This window comes from Vipera ursinii, assembly GCF_947247035.1.
Source record: "Vipera ursinii genome assembly, chromosome: 12".
Taxonomy (NCBI): domain Eukaryota; kingdom Metazoa; phylum Chordata; class Lepidosauria; order Squamata; family Viperidae; genus Vipera; species Vipera ursinii.
This window is the reverse complement of record NC_139525.1, coordinates 9,328,739-9,344,469: the sequence shown is the minus strand read 5'-3', so window position 1 is coordinate 9,344,469 and position 15,731 is coordinate 9,328,739. Positions and strand designations below refer to the sequence as shown.

General features: G+C 45.7%; 1 protein-coding gene across 1 annotated transcript; it reads left to right on the top strand.

The window, feature by feature from the left end:
* The first annotated feature begins 4,335 nt into the window (after positions 1–4,335).
* LOC310645812 (transmembrane protein 47-like) lies at positions 4,336–14,149 on the top strand. The gene is made up of 3 exons (XM_083371831.1): positions 4,336–4,636; positions 13,444–13,584; positions 13,685–14,149. The coding sequence occupies exons 1-3, from the start codon at positions 4,435–4,437 to the stop codon at positions 13,864–13,866; spliced, it is 525 nt and encodes a 174-aa protein (XP_083227957.1). The 5' UTR covers positions 4,336–4,434; the 3' UTR covers positions 13,867–14,149.
* Positions 14,150–15,731: the final 1,582 nt, after the last annotated feature.

Genomic DNA, 15,731 nt, shown 5'->3' with positions numbered 1-15,731 from the left:
TTCAGAGGATGCCAAACATGAGAGACCAGGAGTCAGCAGAAGGCTGCCTGTGTCTTTTTGTCGCTTGCCTTCAGACTGAAAATCTTCGATGCCTCCCTTTTGGCAGTAGCATTCTCCCATTTCATCCCACAACCTGCCGGTGCTGCAGAATGCTCAGCCTTGAAATCCCCTTGCCAGTGGTCTAAGCAACTGCTTTCATCCCCACACACACCCCCACTCCCCCCCTTGATGAGGATCAGAGCCTGGCCTTGAACTGAAGGGCCCCCGAAGTGTCTCAAAAGAGCGGCTGCAGCTGCAAATTCTCACCGCGCTCTTCTCTTAACAAAGCAGCCGTGTTGTGCGGGAGCCCCTATCAGCCATTATCCAAGACAAAGCAAATCCGGCCCTAACTGGGTTTCCATCTTGCCCTTATCTCTTGTTTTAACTTACAAGACCAATGCAGCAACTTTAGCCCTGCTGCCTACCGCCTAAAGGATTCCTTTCCTGGAGGTTACGATTCTACTATGGTCCTTATCTCCAGGGGACTGGTGTGTGTCCCCCCCTTTTTTGTGGTCTTTTCCCTGATGCGGTTGTCAAGGAAGCAGCTTCATTAAGAGATGGAGGAAGACAAGTGGCATTTCAGAGTGTTTTTCATGGCTGCGAACCTGTCGGTGCGGCCGGTCAGGGGTTAATCTGCCTGCAAAATTCAGCAGACGCTTCAGCCAAGACCTGCTTCATAAAATGGCACAAACTTGACCAAATGTTGAAGAAAACAGCTGCATTTCGTTCCCAGCTATACGGGGAGTCCTCAACTTACAAGCGTGGTTGAGCCCAAAGTTTCTGTTGCTAAGCGAGACAGTTGCTACGAGTGACCTCCCCCCCCCCCCGTTTTACAACCTCTCTTGCCACCCTTGTTAAGCGGATCACTGCAGTTGTTACTAACATGGTTAAGTGAATCTGGCTTCTCCTTTGGCTTTCCTTGTCAGAAGGGGATCATGTGACCCCTGGGACACTGCGACCGTCATAAATATGAGTCAGTTGCCAAGCGTCTGAATTTTGATCATGCGATCACGGGGATAGCCGCAACGGTCATCGGTGTGAAAAACGGTCACCAGCCGCTTTTTTCCAGTGCCGTTGTAACTTTGCACAGTCTTTTAAGTGAACCGTTGTAAATCGAGGACTACCTGTATTGTAACATCCGCAGGTCTGGTTGAGGCTAGAAATCGGCTTGTCCAATTTTCGCCAGACTCTCTATTAATATGCAGAAGCGCTCTTGAACATACCTTTGGGGGTTAACTCCATTGCAACGGTGATACTATAATCTACAAGCGATGCTGCAAAATGCCAACGGAGCAGGAAAAACAAACCCACGTTTTTGTACACGTCCCATTTATTATTGCTAAGCACATTTGATTTGTGCTTAGATTGTAAGCCGCCCTGAGTCTTCGGAGAAGGGCGGGATATAAATGGGATTAAAATAAAAATAAAAAAAATAAATTATTGCCGAGTTTATTTCGCCAGTTTTTCCCGAGCTAAATCTCTCCCTTCGCTCACTGGCTGGTGCCCCTTGTGTGCCTCGACAAAAATGCAAACAATTGAATTTGCTATTCCTGCCTTTACTGGAACAATCAGTCCTGGAGGCACCTTTTTTTTTTCTGGCCAACACGTTCTGTTAGCATAAACTAGAAGAGGAACTCTTTATTTTCCCCCACACATGCCACTGGCATCGGCTGACAGGGTCCAAGAGGCTTTTGAAATTCCATTTGTTTCCTCGGCCTTCCTGGATAATGTTTACAGCCGGCTGGCTGAGTTCATGGCAGCTGGCCGGCCTATTTATAAATTCCCCGGGAGGTGGAGGGAAATGTGATTCACGAGCATAAAAGCACCAGGCTGGACAAAAGGGTGCATTCCTCCCTCGTGATACAAAGCTTACACCTGTCATTTCTGAACATTAGAGGGGGTGGGGGCTGCGAGAACCACAGAATCAGTGGACCCTTTATTAATCGCCTCTTGCTGTTCGGCCCTTAAAAAAAAAGTTTTTAAAACTTTGAAAGTTTCAATCAGGTTGTCCATCCACAGGAAAAAAATGAGCTATCAAAAGTCCTAACGCTAATACGAGCTTTGTAAAAAGGTCCACCCGTTGTCTTCCTTTTAAATTAGTGTGTCTCTTTTCTCTGGAACGGATGGAGTTTGAAAACACAGCTATGTCCCCCTTTTGTTCTTTAACCACTTTACAATTCAGTTACCTAAATCGCCATCCGATGTTTCTAGTTTTGGGGTGCAATGGTTTTTCCAAGTAAGGAGAAGTGTTATTGTGCGTTTGGAAAAGTTGATCCAGCTCATTCTGCAATATTTGAGTCTGAATATCTGGGCTAAAGTCCTGTTCAAGGGGTCCCCTTGCTCCGGAAGATTATCCAGTCTTTATTTTGTCCTGCTGGTTTGCATTCAGATCATGTCTTCTGTGGGTAAACTGTTCGTCCCCAGTAGACAAGAGAAGAATGTAACCACAGGGGAGCTGGATTAGACCACGGACCAAAAATTCCCACAGTGGCCAACCAGATGGTGGTTTCAAGTCGCCCTGTGTTTATTTTGTACACAATTTAATTTTAATTGCACCACTACAGCCTGTGCAGTACCTGTTGTTGTCCTTTAACCTCTTCTGTTTTTATCATTTTTAGTGGCCTCCGTCCCCACGACATCTTACATGTCAAAATAAACAAGCGAAGGCCAGACTTGTTTATTTAAAGCATTGACACTCTACCCTTACCTTAACTCATTTATTCCTTTGAAGCATTTATAGTCATATAGTCATATATAGGCATATACATAGAATGAAGGCTATTGCTAAGCACATTGGTTTCTGCTTAAATTGTAAGCCGCCCTGAGTCTTCGGAGAAGGGCGGGATATAAATGGGATTAAAAGAAATAAATAAATAAAATAGTCCACCCGTTTATTCATTGGCTTCCACTTCTTTACATTAATTTATTCCTTGATTGAAAACACATTCGTTAAGTAAACGTTCGTTTACGTAAGTCACTTCTATTCCACCTCTTCGCTCCCATTCAATTCCTTCGAAGCATTTCCACGCCACCTTTCCCTGGGGGAAACTCCAGAAACCGCACCCCAGTCCCTCTCCTCAGCAACAACAGCCCTTTGAGGTAGGTTGGGCAGAGAAAGGGAAAGGAGGAAAGGGAGCTGGCCCAAAACCAGCCAGAGAGTTCCAGGATCAACTGGAGCCTTGATCTACTGGCTCCAGTCACTCCACCGCCCAACATCCACGCTTGCCAAGCCAGGAATCCTCTGTGCCTTGGGGGCAGGCTTCACCTCCTTCGCCGGCACGGGAAAAAAAGAAAATTTTTTAATTTTAATTTTTAATTTTAATTCCATTTATATCCTGCCCTTCTCCGAAGACTCAGGGCGGCTTACAAGCTTAGCAGTAGCCTTCATTCTACGTATATGCCTGCTTATTAGGGCTTTCATACACCCCCCAAGCGGCATTATTACAAAGTCAGCTTAATTAAGTCAGCTTAATGAGCCTTGGTGGAGCAGTAGGCTAATGCCTCCTTAAGTAACCCCAGCTGCCTGCCATTAGTGCAGGTTCGAGTCCCACCAGGCTCAAGGTTGACTCAGCCTTCCATCCTTCCGAGGTAGGTAAAGTGAGGACCCAGATTGTTGGAGGCAATTAAGCTGACTTTGTAATAATGCCGCTTGGGGTGTGTGTGAAAGACCTAATAAGCAGGCATATACATAGAATGAAGGCTACTGCTAAGTTTGTAAGCCGCCCTGAGTCTTCGGAGAAGGGCGGGATATAAATGGAATTTAAAAAAAAAAATTGCCCCCAACAATCTGGGTCCTCATTTTACCTACCTGGGAAGGATGGAAGGCTGAGTCAACCTTGAGCCTGGTGGGATGCGAACCTGCACTAATTGCAGGCAGCTGGGGTTACTTAAGGAGGCATTAGCCCACTGCTCCACCTAGAAATCCTAAACAAAGAGACACAGAGACACAACAGGATCGCGTCGAGGGAGACCCCCACCTCTTGGCTAAAATGAGCCCAGCTCAGAAGCCCCCTCCCCACGCCCCAGGTAGGGGGGTGCGCAGGGCCGTCTGACTCTCCGGCGCTGAGCTCCGACGCTCGTCCAGATTTCCTCCCCCCCCCGCCCCGCTCCCCCCTTCCCCAGCTCTAAAGCCAACCGCACCCGCCGGCGGGTCTCCCCAGTCCTGCTCGGGGGTCTCTAGGATCCGACGGCCGTCCTCCAAGGGGCTGGAAGGGGCGGACCCTGGGGCGGGCGGGACCCTCGCCTGGCCGGCTGCCGCGCTTCCCTTTGGCCAACTTCGCCGCCGGAGCCGCGCAAGGCGAGGCGCTTCTGGGCTCCGCTCCGTCGGTTCTTCTCCCTCTTTCTTACCCCGCGGCTGTCGGAGGTGGTGGGTGGTGGGGGTGTCCTCCGGACAGGATGTCGGGGACCGAGGAAGGCGGTTTGACGGTGCGCCCGTTCCAGCTGATCGCGCTGCTCTGCGCCTTCCTGGCGCTGGCTCTGGATGTGGCCGCGCTGCTGAGCCCGGCCTGGGTCACGTCGGAACGCTACTCGCTCTCCCTTTGGAAGGAGTGTCGGCAGCTCCTGGACGGCTGGCAGTGCTTCTCCACCTTCGGAAGCGGTAAGCGGGGTCCGGGAACAACGCGGGGGGGGGGAAGGGGGAGAGATGAGGACCCAGATTGTTGGGGGCAATTAAGCTGACTTTGTAATAATGCCGCTTGGGGTGTGTGTGAAAGCCCTAATAAGCAGGCATATACATGGAATGAAGGCTACTGCTAAGCTTGTAAGCCGCCCTGAGTCTTCGGAGAAGGGCGGGATATAAATGGAATTAAAATAAATTAAAAAAAGAGATCGGGGCTGCCGCTTGGAGAATGCGCGCACCCAAGTCCGGCTCGTCGGAAGCGCTCCGCTGCCTGCCGGGTTGCTTTAAGGTTAGGTGCAGCCTGGTCGTGGGCAGCAGCAAAGCCATACCAGAGCATGGCGTGTGAAAAAACTTCGCTTCATTAACGTTGATGGCGTTTTTATGGTCTTCCTTATTGTTCTAAGCGTACAGGATAGGGGTCCCTTTAAAAAGCCAGGCTAGGATTCATAACCAATTTGCTTAACCACAGCTATGTGACTTAAGCACAGTGGGTGAGGTTCACACATTGCTCCAGGTCATAAACCACAAGCTTGTAAACCACAATATCCAGATTCACCTCCCACATCAAGCCCTAAGCCAGGACAGCATGTGATGCTTTACAAGTATTCCTTGAATTACAACCCCAGTTGGGATTCACATGATAGTGTGAAGAATAGAATAGAGTAGAGTAGAGTAGAGTAGAGTAGGGTAGGGTAGGGTAGGGTAGGGCAGGGCAGGGCAGGGCAGGGCAGGGCAGGGCAGGGCAGGGCAGGGCAGGGCAGAGTAGAGTAGAATGGAGTAGAAGAGAACAGAGAAATGAATAAGAATGGAGTGGAGTGGAGTGGAGTAGAGTAGTGTAGAGTAGAATAACTTTGTTGTCACTTTAAATTTACACTAATCAGCATACATTAAAATGATGGTTGTAAGTGCAAGGATTGGTTGTGACTTTTTTCACTGCCATAATAACTTCGAATGGTGGCTAAATGAATGGTTGTAGGTCAAGAACTACCTGTAGTTTGATCAGTGAATGATACTAAGGTCAGATCTACAGGTGCTGCAGAATCAATCAATAAACACATAAAATGGGCATACCTTTGGCTGCGTGAACATTTTAAGGTCAGAAAAGCATCCTAGTAGAAAAGTAACTAACAGCTGGAACAGAATCAATTCCATTTTTCCCTCTGGTTTATCTAGCAGGGGGTGATTCTGGAAGTGGGATTTCGACTGGTTTGCAACTTTTTCCCAAGATTTTATTTATTTTATTTTTAAAGACAATGTCCAGTTACACGCTTTTAGGACCAAGGGCATTGTTTGATATTTTTAGACTCTGGATTGAATAGGATTTCTATTCTACCTTTTTAATGGTAATTTTCATCCCTTCATTAACTTCCATATACAGTATTCCAGTTCCATTCTGGTTGGGGTTTTTCCTTTGGAGCATCTCCTCTTTATTTTCCTGGTTGATCCCCGGGGCCACTCCATTGCTACTAGGGTAGATAGAAACTCACTGGTTGCGGGATCTGCTCTTCACATCAATATGGGGGGAATATTCTGTCTGTCTGTTCTGCTGCCATTAAAAGTGTGACGTCTCCATCAGAGAGTAGGAGAAAATGAACCATCATCTGATCCAGGGGTCTTCAAACTTGGCCCTTTTATGACTTGTGGACTTCAACTCCCAGAATTCCACAGCCAGCATAAAAGGGCCACGTTTGAAGACTCCTGATCTGATCTAATGGGTTGGGTTCCAGAGCTGAGTATTATAAGACCCCAGTTATCATTTTTATCTTTGGAAAGTGCACTAATTTTTCTTTAAGGTTGCACGTAATTCCTATATTTCCTCCAAAGACGTGTAGCCTTCCTCATTTCCCCTTCCAGACTGATCCTGGCAATAATCCGATAAGCTAGGCAAGAACCTTCCTTCTTCATGACTTTGTCCTCCAGGAAACCGGAGTTCTAAAGAGATATTTTATTCTTTGTGTGGAGTCAGTTCATCGCTGCTGATTCACTGATGTGTCACCCAACACATCTGGATAATCATGAGCTAGGCGAAATAGCCATGCCGTTGCCTTCATGTCTAGTTTGCGGACGTCCCATGACTAGAAGACACAAGATGCTGCTTGGGCTCTATATGTGACCCACCGAGGTCTCCTAGGGTCTTCTGCTTGTAGCTGAAAGGAAACTTTGCATATGGAAATGGTTTACCCCTGTTTGTCAGGATGTGAACTAAATAAGGGAGAACATCCTTTACAACAGGGGTCTTCAAACCTGGCCCTTTTATGACGTGTGGACTTCAATTCCCAGAACTCCTCAGCCAGGCACACTGGCTGAGGAATTCTGGGAGTTGAAGTCCACACGTCATAAAAGGGCCAAGTTTGAAGACCCCTGCTTTACAACTTGAGAGCTTCCTAGATAGAAGAAACAAGTTGGATGGAGGTGGATCTTTGGTCTTATCCAACAGGGCTTTGGGGATAAAGGCCTGGTTCTTTGCGCTTGTTAACCATAACCATACTTCCTGAGAGTTGTTGACTAACCATCATTCAGGGGCTATGGTTTCCCACCCCATGAAAGCACTGTGTAGAAGAGAGAGGGGAAATAACCCCACTGTTTTAAAAGTAGTATTAATTTGGAGCTTTAAAAAAAACCCTGGTTCTTTGGTTATAAAATGGTATATGCAGTCAGTTCAAAAGAAGACACTCCAAAAATAGCCTCTGTGGATTTGGGGAAATTCAAGTGGTGCTTATTTGTTCCCTAGTCGTTCTCTGGAGTCAAAGGGACCTCAAGTGAAAAAGAAAGCTCTGCCAGGAATGGAAATAATTCTTGCTTTACAAGCTGTTAAACAAACTTCTGTTGCAAAACCATTTCCAAGGATGGTAACTAGTGATTCTTGGAACGCCGAATGTTTCTTCTTCCCTGTCCCGGATGAACTGCTTATACATTAAAAAAACAAATTCCGAGAAACTGGTGGGGACAGAAAGGCAAAGAAAACACGTAGCAGACATGTTTTGCCTCTCTGTTTTAAGGGTCTTCAAAGCAGCATCTGTTCACCCCTCCTTATCCCCTCTGTTTAATCCCAGACAAGGGCGACATTGGTTGGAGACATCCCAGTCATGCAAAATTGGATCGGTTTGGCTTTGTTTCCAGAGATTATTTGAACCCAGCAATTGTGGCTCATAAGATGTGCTTTATAGCCTCGCAAGTTATGCAACCTCAAGCAATTGTGGCTAATTCAGGAAATATGCTTAAACTGTCACTTAGCTGCTTCAGGTCAGGGGAAGAAAGACTGGATCAAGATGACTGAACAAAACATCTAAAGAAGGGTTGAACCCATCTGTCTCCATTTATAATTCACCCCTAGCCAGCTCTTCGAGGTCAATCCAACTTCCCTAGGCGGCTGGGTGACAAATTTGTGAATTGTCCAAAGAGCCTTCAGTGTTGTCCCCAGCACATTGCAGTTATCTAGCTTTAGAAAGATACAACGATGATTGGCCATTGGGAACAATGTGGGTCTTTTCTCCAAAACACTTTGCTCCTGTTGCGACAATGTTGTCAGTGAAGCTCGGGCAGATTCGGGAGTTCGGGCCTTCAAAGTTGAGCGTGGACTTTGAGATACTTTAACCTCGGTTGTGACACAGTTGTCCCACCTCGCGTTGTAACATTCTAGGCGACTTTTGGTGATCTTTGAAAAGCTAGGCAAGCTTCAGCTGGTGAGTTTGGAGGTGGGAGACCACGAGAAAGTGCCCCCATCTGTAAGTTAGAAAGTTGGAAACACATCTCAGAAGAAGACGACAGCAAGCCACACCCATGCTATTTTCAGAAAAACTACACGCACAGCTTGCCTCCAGAAGCTGTGGGTGCTCCATCACTGGAGGTTTTCAAGAAGAGACCGGAGAGCCACTTGTCTGGAATTCTATAGGGCTCCTGCTTAAGCAGAGGGTTGGACTAGAAGACCTCCAAGGCCCCCTCCAACTCTGTTATTCTGCATGAATGTATGCAAGAATTAAGCTTGAGCGTTTGCTCTAACTAACATGCTCTTGTTTACTCTACTCCTTCACTACAAGATGTTGGTCTCCGTAACAACTCTCCAGTTCAAGTTTGTATAATAACAGTTTGAGCCAAAACCCACATGCAAACATCTTGAACAAGAGGACAAGGGTTGGCATTCCTGTCTATAAATCCTGCTTTCTTGGAAGAAAACCAGGAGATGTGGTCCAAGCAGTAGGGACTGCTCTAGGAGCCTGCTGCAAACTTTTATTTTTCTTTCTCAGCCCGCAGTCCAAGCGTGCAAATTTGAACGTGGGACAGAGGTCAGTGTGCCGATTTGTCTTGCATGGAGGCGGCTGTTGTTTAGACTTGCCGACGGGGAGCAACAGATGTGTAGATTGGCTACACTGCCCCCATCCCCACCCCGTGCTTAAACTGGTGATTTATCTGCAGTTCATTGGCTTCTCAAATCTTCTGCTAGCTCCTCTGATGTTTGCAGCGAAGCACAGAAGACTTCTTATTTAAAGAAGGCAACAGCCGTTAGATAATGTTTCTCTTGGGGGTCCTTGGTGCTCCCTGAGCTGGGCTGTCTCCTTGCAGACATTTCATTACCCAACTAGGTAACATCATCAATGCTGGAAGGGAATGAGGCTTGCATGGAGGAGGAGGAGGAGGAGGAGGAGGAGGAGGAGGAGGAGGAGGAGGAGGAGGAGGAGGAGGACTGTGGATTCCTTGGTGCTCCCTGAGTTGGGTTGCTTCCTTGTGGACGTTTCATTACCCAACTAGGTAACATCATCAGTGTTACGTAAGGAATGGGGTTTACTTTCAGTTGATATTCTAACGGCTTGCCCTGTCAGTGTTGGTGGAAGTGGCCTTGGAGGTTGTTTGGTCGGGCTGTTTACTGTTGGCTTGTTTGGCAGTGTTGTTTACTTGGTCTGATGAAGGAACCGCCAAACAAGCCAACATTACTGGTCTGATGAAGGAACTTTGCATTAAAAGAAAACTTTACATAAGATTAAAGAACCTCAGAAGCCTAAAAAGAAAAGCGGAAAAAAGAAAGAGAAAAGAATAAAAGAGAAACGAGAAACGAGAAAAGAAAATGAGAAAGAAAGCTAAGTTAAAGAAGTGAACTTTGCAACAATTGCAAACCTAGAAATTACTGCTTCATCCTCCCAAATAACATATGATGTGGTTCCCTTCTTTTTCACAAACAGACCGTTTCAATCAATAAATCCCGAAATCATCAGTTCACTTTTTATCGATTTTCAGCGAAAAGGGCTTCCAGTCTTTCATGAAAGTCACTTGTTCCAGCTGATGCTTTGACATCCTTCTCTGTGAGAACACGGAAGAGCAGGCAGAATGGTTTGAAAAACAGCCAAGGGACTGAAATAGGAAAGCCCGTTGACAGTGAGGAATAGGAATGTGCAAGGCTGCTCCTTCTTCCCTTTTGTTTTCTCACCTTGAATTTAAAACCAACAGGAGGTAAAGCCAGGTTGAGATTTGAATTTCTCCATTTCCATGCCCTTACAGGAAGCGTCTGTTTAGACGAAGTCTTTTCCAGCCTGTCTCACTGCCTCTCCTTTCAGACAAAAGAGTCCCTGTTCTTTAACTCCCTTGCAAGCCAGTGACCGATTTTCTTCGTTTATTCCACAATTAGCAAGACTGACCCTTCCTATAAATCTTGGATTGGTTTGTGAGTGGTGTGTTCAGCCAGACATATGGTTGGTTGGCAGAGCCCCGAGACCACCACCTCCCCAGTTGAGAAGAAAAGAGAATCAATAGAATAACAGAGTTGGAAGGGACCTTGGAGGTCTTCTAGTCCAACCCCCTGCTTAGGCAGGAAACCCTATATCATTTCAGACAAATGGTTGTCCAATCTCTTCTTAAAAATGTCCCGTGTTGGAGTACCCACAATGTCTGGAGGTGGGTTGTTCCACTGTCCAATTGTTCTCACTGTTGGGAAGTTCCTCCTTAGTTCTAGGTTGCTTCTCTCTTTGGTTAGTTTCCATCCGTTGCTTCTTGTCCTGCCTTCAGGTGCTTTGGAGAATAGCTTGACTCCCTCTTCTTTGTGGCAGCCCCTGAGAGATTGAAAGACTGCTGTCCTGTCCCCCCTAGTCCTTCTCTTCATTAAACGAGACATACCCTATTCCAGCAACCGTTCTTCATATGTTTTGGCTTTCAGTCTCCTGATCATCTTTGTTGCTCTTCTCTGCCCTCTTTCTGGAATCTCAACATCTTTTTTACATCGTGGTGACCAAAACTGGATTCAGGATTCCAAGTGTGGCCTTACCAAGGCATTGTAAAGTGGTATTAACACTTCACGTGATCTTGATTCTATCCCTCTGTTAATGCAGCCTAGCACTGTGTTGGCCTTTTTGGCAGCTGCAGCACATTTGTTGGCTCATATTTAAGTGATTGTCCACTAGGACTCTGAGTTCCCTCTCACTACTGTGAGAACCGAAGGAACAGAATTGTTAGTTTTGAGGAACTCAGAGGTTCCCTGGAACTTTTAACACTTATTTTAAAAAGCAAAAGGTCCAGGTCTAAAAGTCCCGGGAATCTTTTCTTACTAGAAATGCTCTCCAGAGCTGATTCTAAGGGCAGATCATTTGGCCTTATTGGGACCAGGGTAGGATGGGGATGGAGAGAATTCCACGTTAACATCGCACAGCTGACAGCTGCTTCCAAATTGTAGAACCAAGTGTCCTGTTCAGACAAGCCTGGTCCTGATTTTACTGATTTCAAAAGTGGGCATTAGGAAGTTGTGCTGGACAGAAAATTTGTAAACATGGTTAGATCTTTCCTCTATCCTCCCCTCCCGTCTCCTCTCTTCCCTTCCTCCATCCCTTCTTCCTTCTCTTCTCTTCTCTTCTCTTCTCTTCTCTTCTCTTCTCTTCTCTCCTCTCCTCTCCTCTCCTCTCCTCTCCTCTCCTCTCCTCTCCTCTCCTCTCCTCTTCTTTCCTGAGCTTAAACTGTTTCTGGCATAATCTAGCTTCAGTTAAAAGACTGATGGTCAGAGCCAGGAAATCAGTCCTTTTGTTACAAAATGCGACCATGAAAGGGATAGTAATTCCAGATGGTTCCATTGGTGCATCACACGTGTTGATCTAGAATCATTCACAGTCGATGATACTCTCGCACTTTCTCTGAGGCTGAGTTTGGAATTTAGATTCATTCCCCACACTTTCTGCCTCTCCTTTCTTCTTTGCCTTTCTCTTTTTTTTTCTCTCTCTCTCCTTTATTAACAATTCTTGAATTCTGGGCCCTGAGAGGTTTTTCAGGCCGGTCTTTTGCCTTAGTTCAAGGTCCGACTCAAATGAGGGGTAAATAGCAAATCTGAATCAGTTCAGATTCATGTTTGTACAGGATTTTGTCATGCAGAAAAGAATATTTGATTCATTCAAGAAGGTGTTTAGAAGCAGATGGGATCTCCAAGTCTCTGAACCTTGATAAAGGTCTTCAAGATTTGGTGCTGACAGAAAGACTTTCCAAGATGAGCTTTTTATCTCACCAGACAAAACTTGTAGGAAGAGATCTGAGGTACTGGTCTCTTCATTTTTATGGGGAATTGAATAAACTGGCTGTTTGTAGCCCGTGTGTGTGTGTGTGTGTGTGTGTGTGTGTGTGTGTGTGTGTGTGTTTCATGCTAAGGTATGTTATGGACATATCTGGGGATGTTGGAAAGATCTTCTCCAGGAAAAACAAAAACAAAGACATATTCTGGCATCCAGTTGCTTTATTGTATTAGAGCCTTGCCATTTGGTGGCATCACCTGAAACAACAGTTTGTTTGTTTTTTTAAAAAAGGCCCTCCAAGTAGCATTTGCTTCAAGCCCTTTCTTAAAGAAGAAAATATTTTTTTAAAAAAAAAATATGGGGGATGAAAAACTGAAATTAGTTTTGGAGGTTCCGAATAGCTCAGTTTCCAAGAAAGGTGGTGAACAGCTTGCTGGGATGGAAAAGTAAAAGCAAGCGAATGGTTTCTCTGGAGGCTAAAACGTATGAAGAACAGCTGCAATTGGTTATGTCTGGTTTAATGGAAAGAAGGACTAGTGTGACATGGTAGCAGTGTTCCAATATTTGAGGGGTTGTCACAAAGAAGGCGGGGTGGGTGGGGTGTCAACCTATTTTCCAAAGTACCCGAAGGCAGGACAAGAAGCAAAGGATGGAAACTAATCGACGAGAGAAACAAACTAGAACTAAGGAGAAATTTCCTGACAAGTAAGAACTAATCAGGGACGCGGTGGCTCAGTGGGTTAGGACGCTGAGCTTGTCGATCAGAAGGTCGGCAGTTTGGCGGGTCGAATCCCGAGTGCCGCGTAGCAGAGTGAGCGCCTGTTACTCGTCCCAGCTTCTGCCAACCTAGCAGTTCGAAAGCACGTAAAAATGCAAGTAGAAAAATAGGGACCACTCCGGTGGGAAGGTAAAAGCGTTTTGTGCGCCTTTGGCGTCTAGTCATGCCGGCCACATGACCACGGAGACGTCCTCGGACAAGCGCTGGCTCTTCGGCTTTGAAACGGAGATGAGCACCGGCTCCTAGAGTCGGAAACGACTAGCACGCATGTGCGGGGGAACCTTTACCTTTACCTAAGAACTAATCAGTGGAACGCCTTGCTTTTAGAAGTTGTGAGTGCTCCGACACTGGAGGTTTTAAAGAAGAGATTGGGAAGGCATTTTTCTGAAATGGTGTAGGGTCTTCTGCTTTTATATATATAAAAGCAAACTGAAAGAACCTAATCGTCCCAAATAACATTTGCCTACTATGGTTACTGACTGCGACTTAAGTTCCTTCTTCATTTGGTTTTTCTTCTGCCTTTTCTTTTGCAGACTGGCAAATCACCACTCTGGTGTTAATCCTGACAGCTGCCACCATCACTCTCCTGTCGTTCCTCATGTCTCTGATAGCCTTCTGCCTGGGGAACTATAAATACTATTATCGGATAGTGTCGTTTCTTCTCTTTGCGGCAGGTATGTCTCCCTTTTCCCTAGCCACCCGTTTGGGTAAAACTTTTTGCCCTGGCCAGTGGTTTTAACAGAACTTGTTTCTCCTATTGTTCCCTTGCTCCAGTGGTTCTCCAGATCTGCGCCTTGATTCTCTACCCCATCAAGTTCATCGACAGTAGCCCGTTGAGAAGCTACCATGAGTTCAACTGGGGATATGGCTTGGGTTGGGGTTCAGCCATCTTTATGCTGGGAGCAGCTATCCTTTACTGCCTACGCAACGATGCATATGAAGATGCTTACTACTAGGACAACTTGAAGGAAGGTCACTGGGTTATCAGTTCTGGAAGGCCTGTTCAGTAAACAGAGAGCAACAGAAGGGGAAGGACGATGGGATTCATGGGGATTCTCGGCACACTCAATCTTTACGGATGGACCTATTGGACAGCCTCTTACCACCAAGAGGAGAAGACATTAAAGGCCTTCAGCTGGACACTCTTCCATCATTGCCAGGACCCATCACTGCCAGCCAACCACGTTTCTCTCTGGCACAACCTGCTTAAGATCACTCGTGCATTTTTTTCTTTTTCTTTTTTAAAAAAAATATTTTTCTTTATTTTTATCTTCTGCGTATGAAAGGTTGTTTTTATTTTATTTATGAGAGGGCAGCTCCTACGGTGAAGAGCAGCTTGGTTTAGCTTTTATTGAGTGATATCTTGAACACAAAGAAGGGGAGTTGTCTGAATTGAAAGGGTTCTATAAATGCACTGATGGGCGCTAAATTCGTTTGATATCAAGAAGCCTGAAACACAGAAAATATAAGTTTATGGACTGCTGACGAATAAAACCATGGAAGAAATGAGATGGGTATCTTGCATACTTCTATGTAATATGTGTGTGTGTGTGTGTGTGTGTGTGTATACAGTATAAAAAATTTGGATTGTTAAAGAATTAAAGGGAGACTGATATAGCTAGTTTGGGCTGATACAGGCAAAAAATTTCACCCATATTTGTGTCGATGAGGTGCTCAAAACACTCAAGATATGTGTGTGTGTGTGTGTACACACAATATTATATATATTGTGTGTATACAATATTACATATATACACAAATATATATATATATTGCATCTCTACCTCTACCTATCCACCCATCCATCATCTATCTATCTATCTATCTATCTATCTATCTATCTATCTATCTATCTATCTATCTACCTACCTACCTACCTTAGTATAGATCTTATCAAATCAGGATTCTCTACGTCAGTGGTTCTTAAACTATGGGTAATTATCCCAAAGAGGTAATTAGGGCATATTGTGGTGGTAATGGAGCAATTAAGGTGGAGTCCTTGGTGATCTCTGAACTTGGTTGGTTTCATGCAGACATTTCATCACCCAAACAGATAACATCATCTGCGGTGGTTTTTCTACAGACCTTTCATTGCCCAACTAAGCAACATCATCAATGTATTGCACTGATGATGTTATCCAACTGGTTCACGAAAATACCTGCAACCAGGTTCAAAGAACACCGAGGAATCCCTAGGCTACAAGTATTCCCTTCTGCTGGGGTGCGCTTTATAACTGCTTGTTTCAGAGCCCTGCAACTAGTGTGGGACTGCCAGTGCCGGTGCCTCTTGTGGGGTTTTGTAGAGGTAATTAGTTATTCAAGGCCAGGGAAGTGGACCTTTGGGTCAAACAGTTTAAGAACCTCGGTTCTCCTGTGCTGAGAAAAGCGGGCAAATCTCTCTCTGTGTGTCTCACTATGCAGCACTGTCAAAGGGAGAATCTTGTCCATTTTCTTTCCTCTCCACGTTTCTGGCTTCAAATGTGCAACAATCGCACCGCACACACCGACACATAACCATTCAGCTGGTAAAACAATGAACGGCTCCTAATGCAGCAGCCCCAGGGCCTTTTTCAAACATCTCTTTGTACATATCCATGTGTATGTTTGTATGTCTTTGTGTGTGTGTGTGTGAGTCTTTGCAACACGCTGACAAAAGAACGAACGTGTTGTGGTGTTTATATCCCATCCTCTCTACTGTTTTATCCTCCGAGAGCAAGCTGCTGACTCGAGAACATTGTAGGAGCCTCTGCGCCAGTTTCTGTTTGGGCTGTCACGTGCAGTGGTGCTATTCGGCGGACACTTTGGGACTCGCAACCAGGCT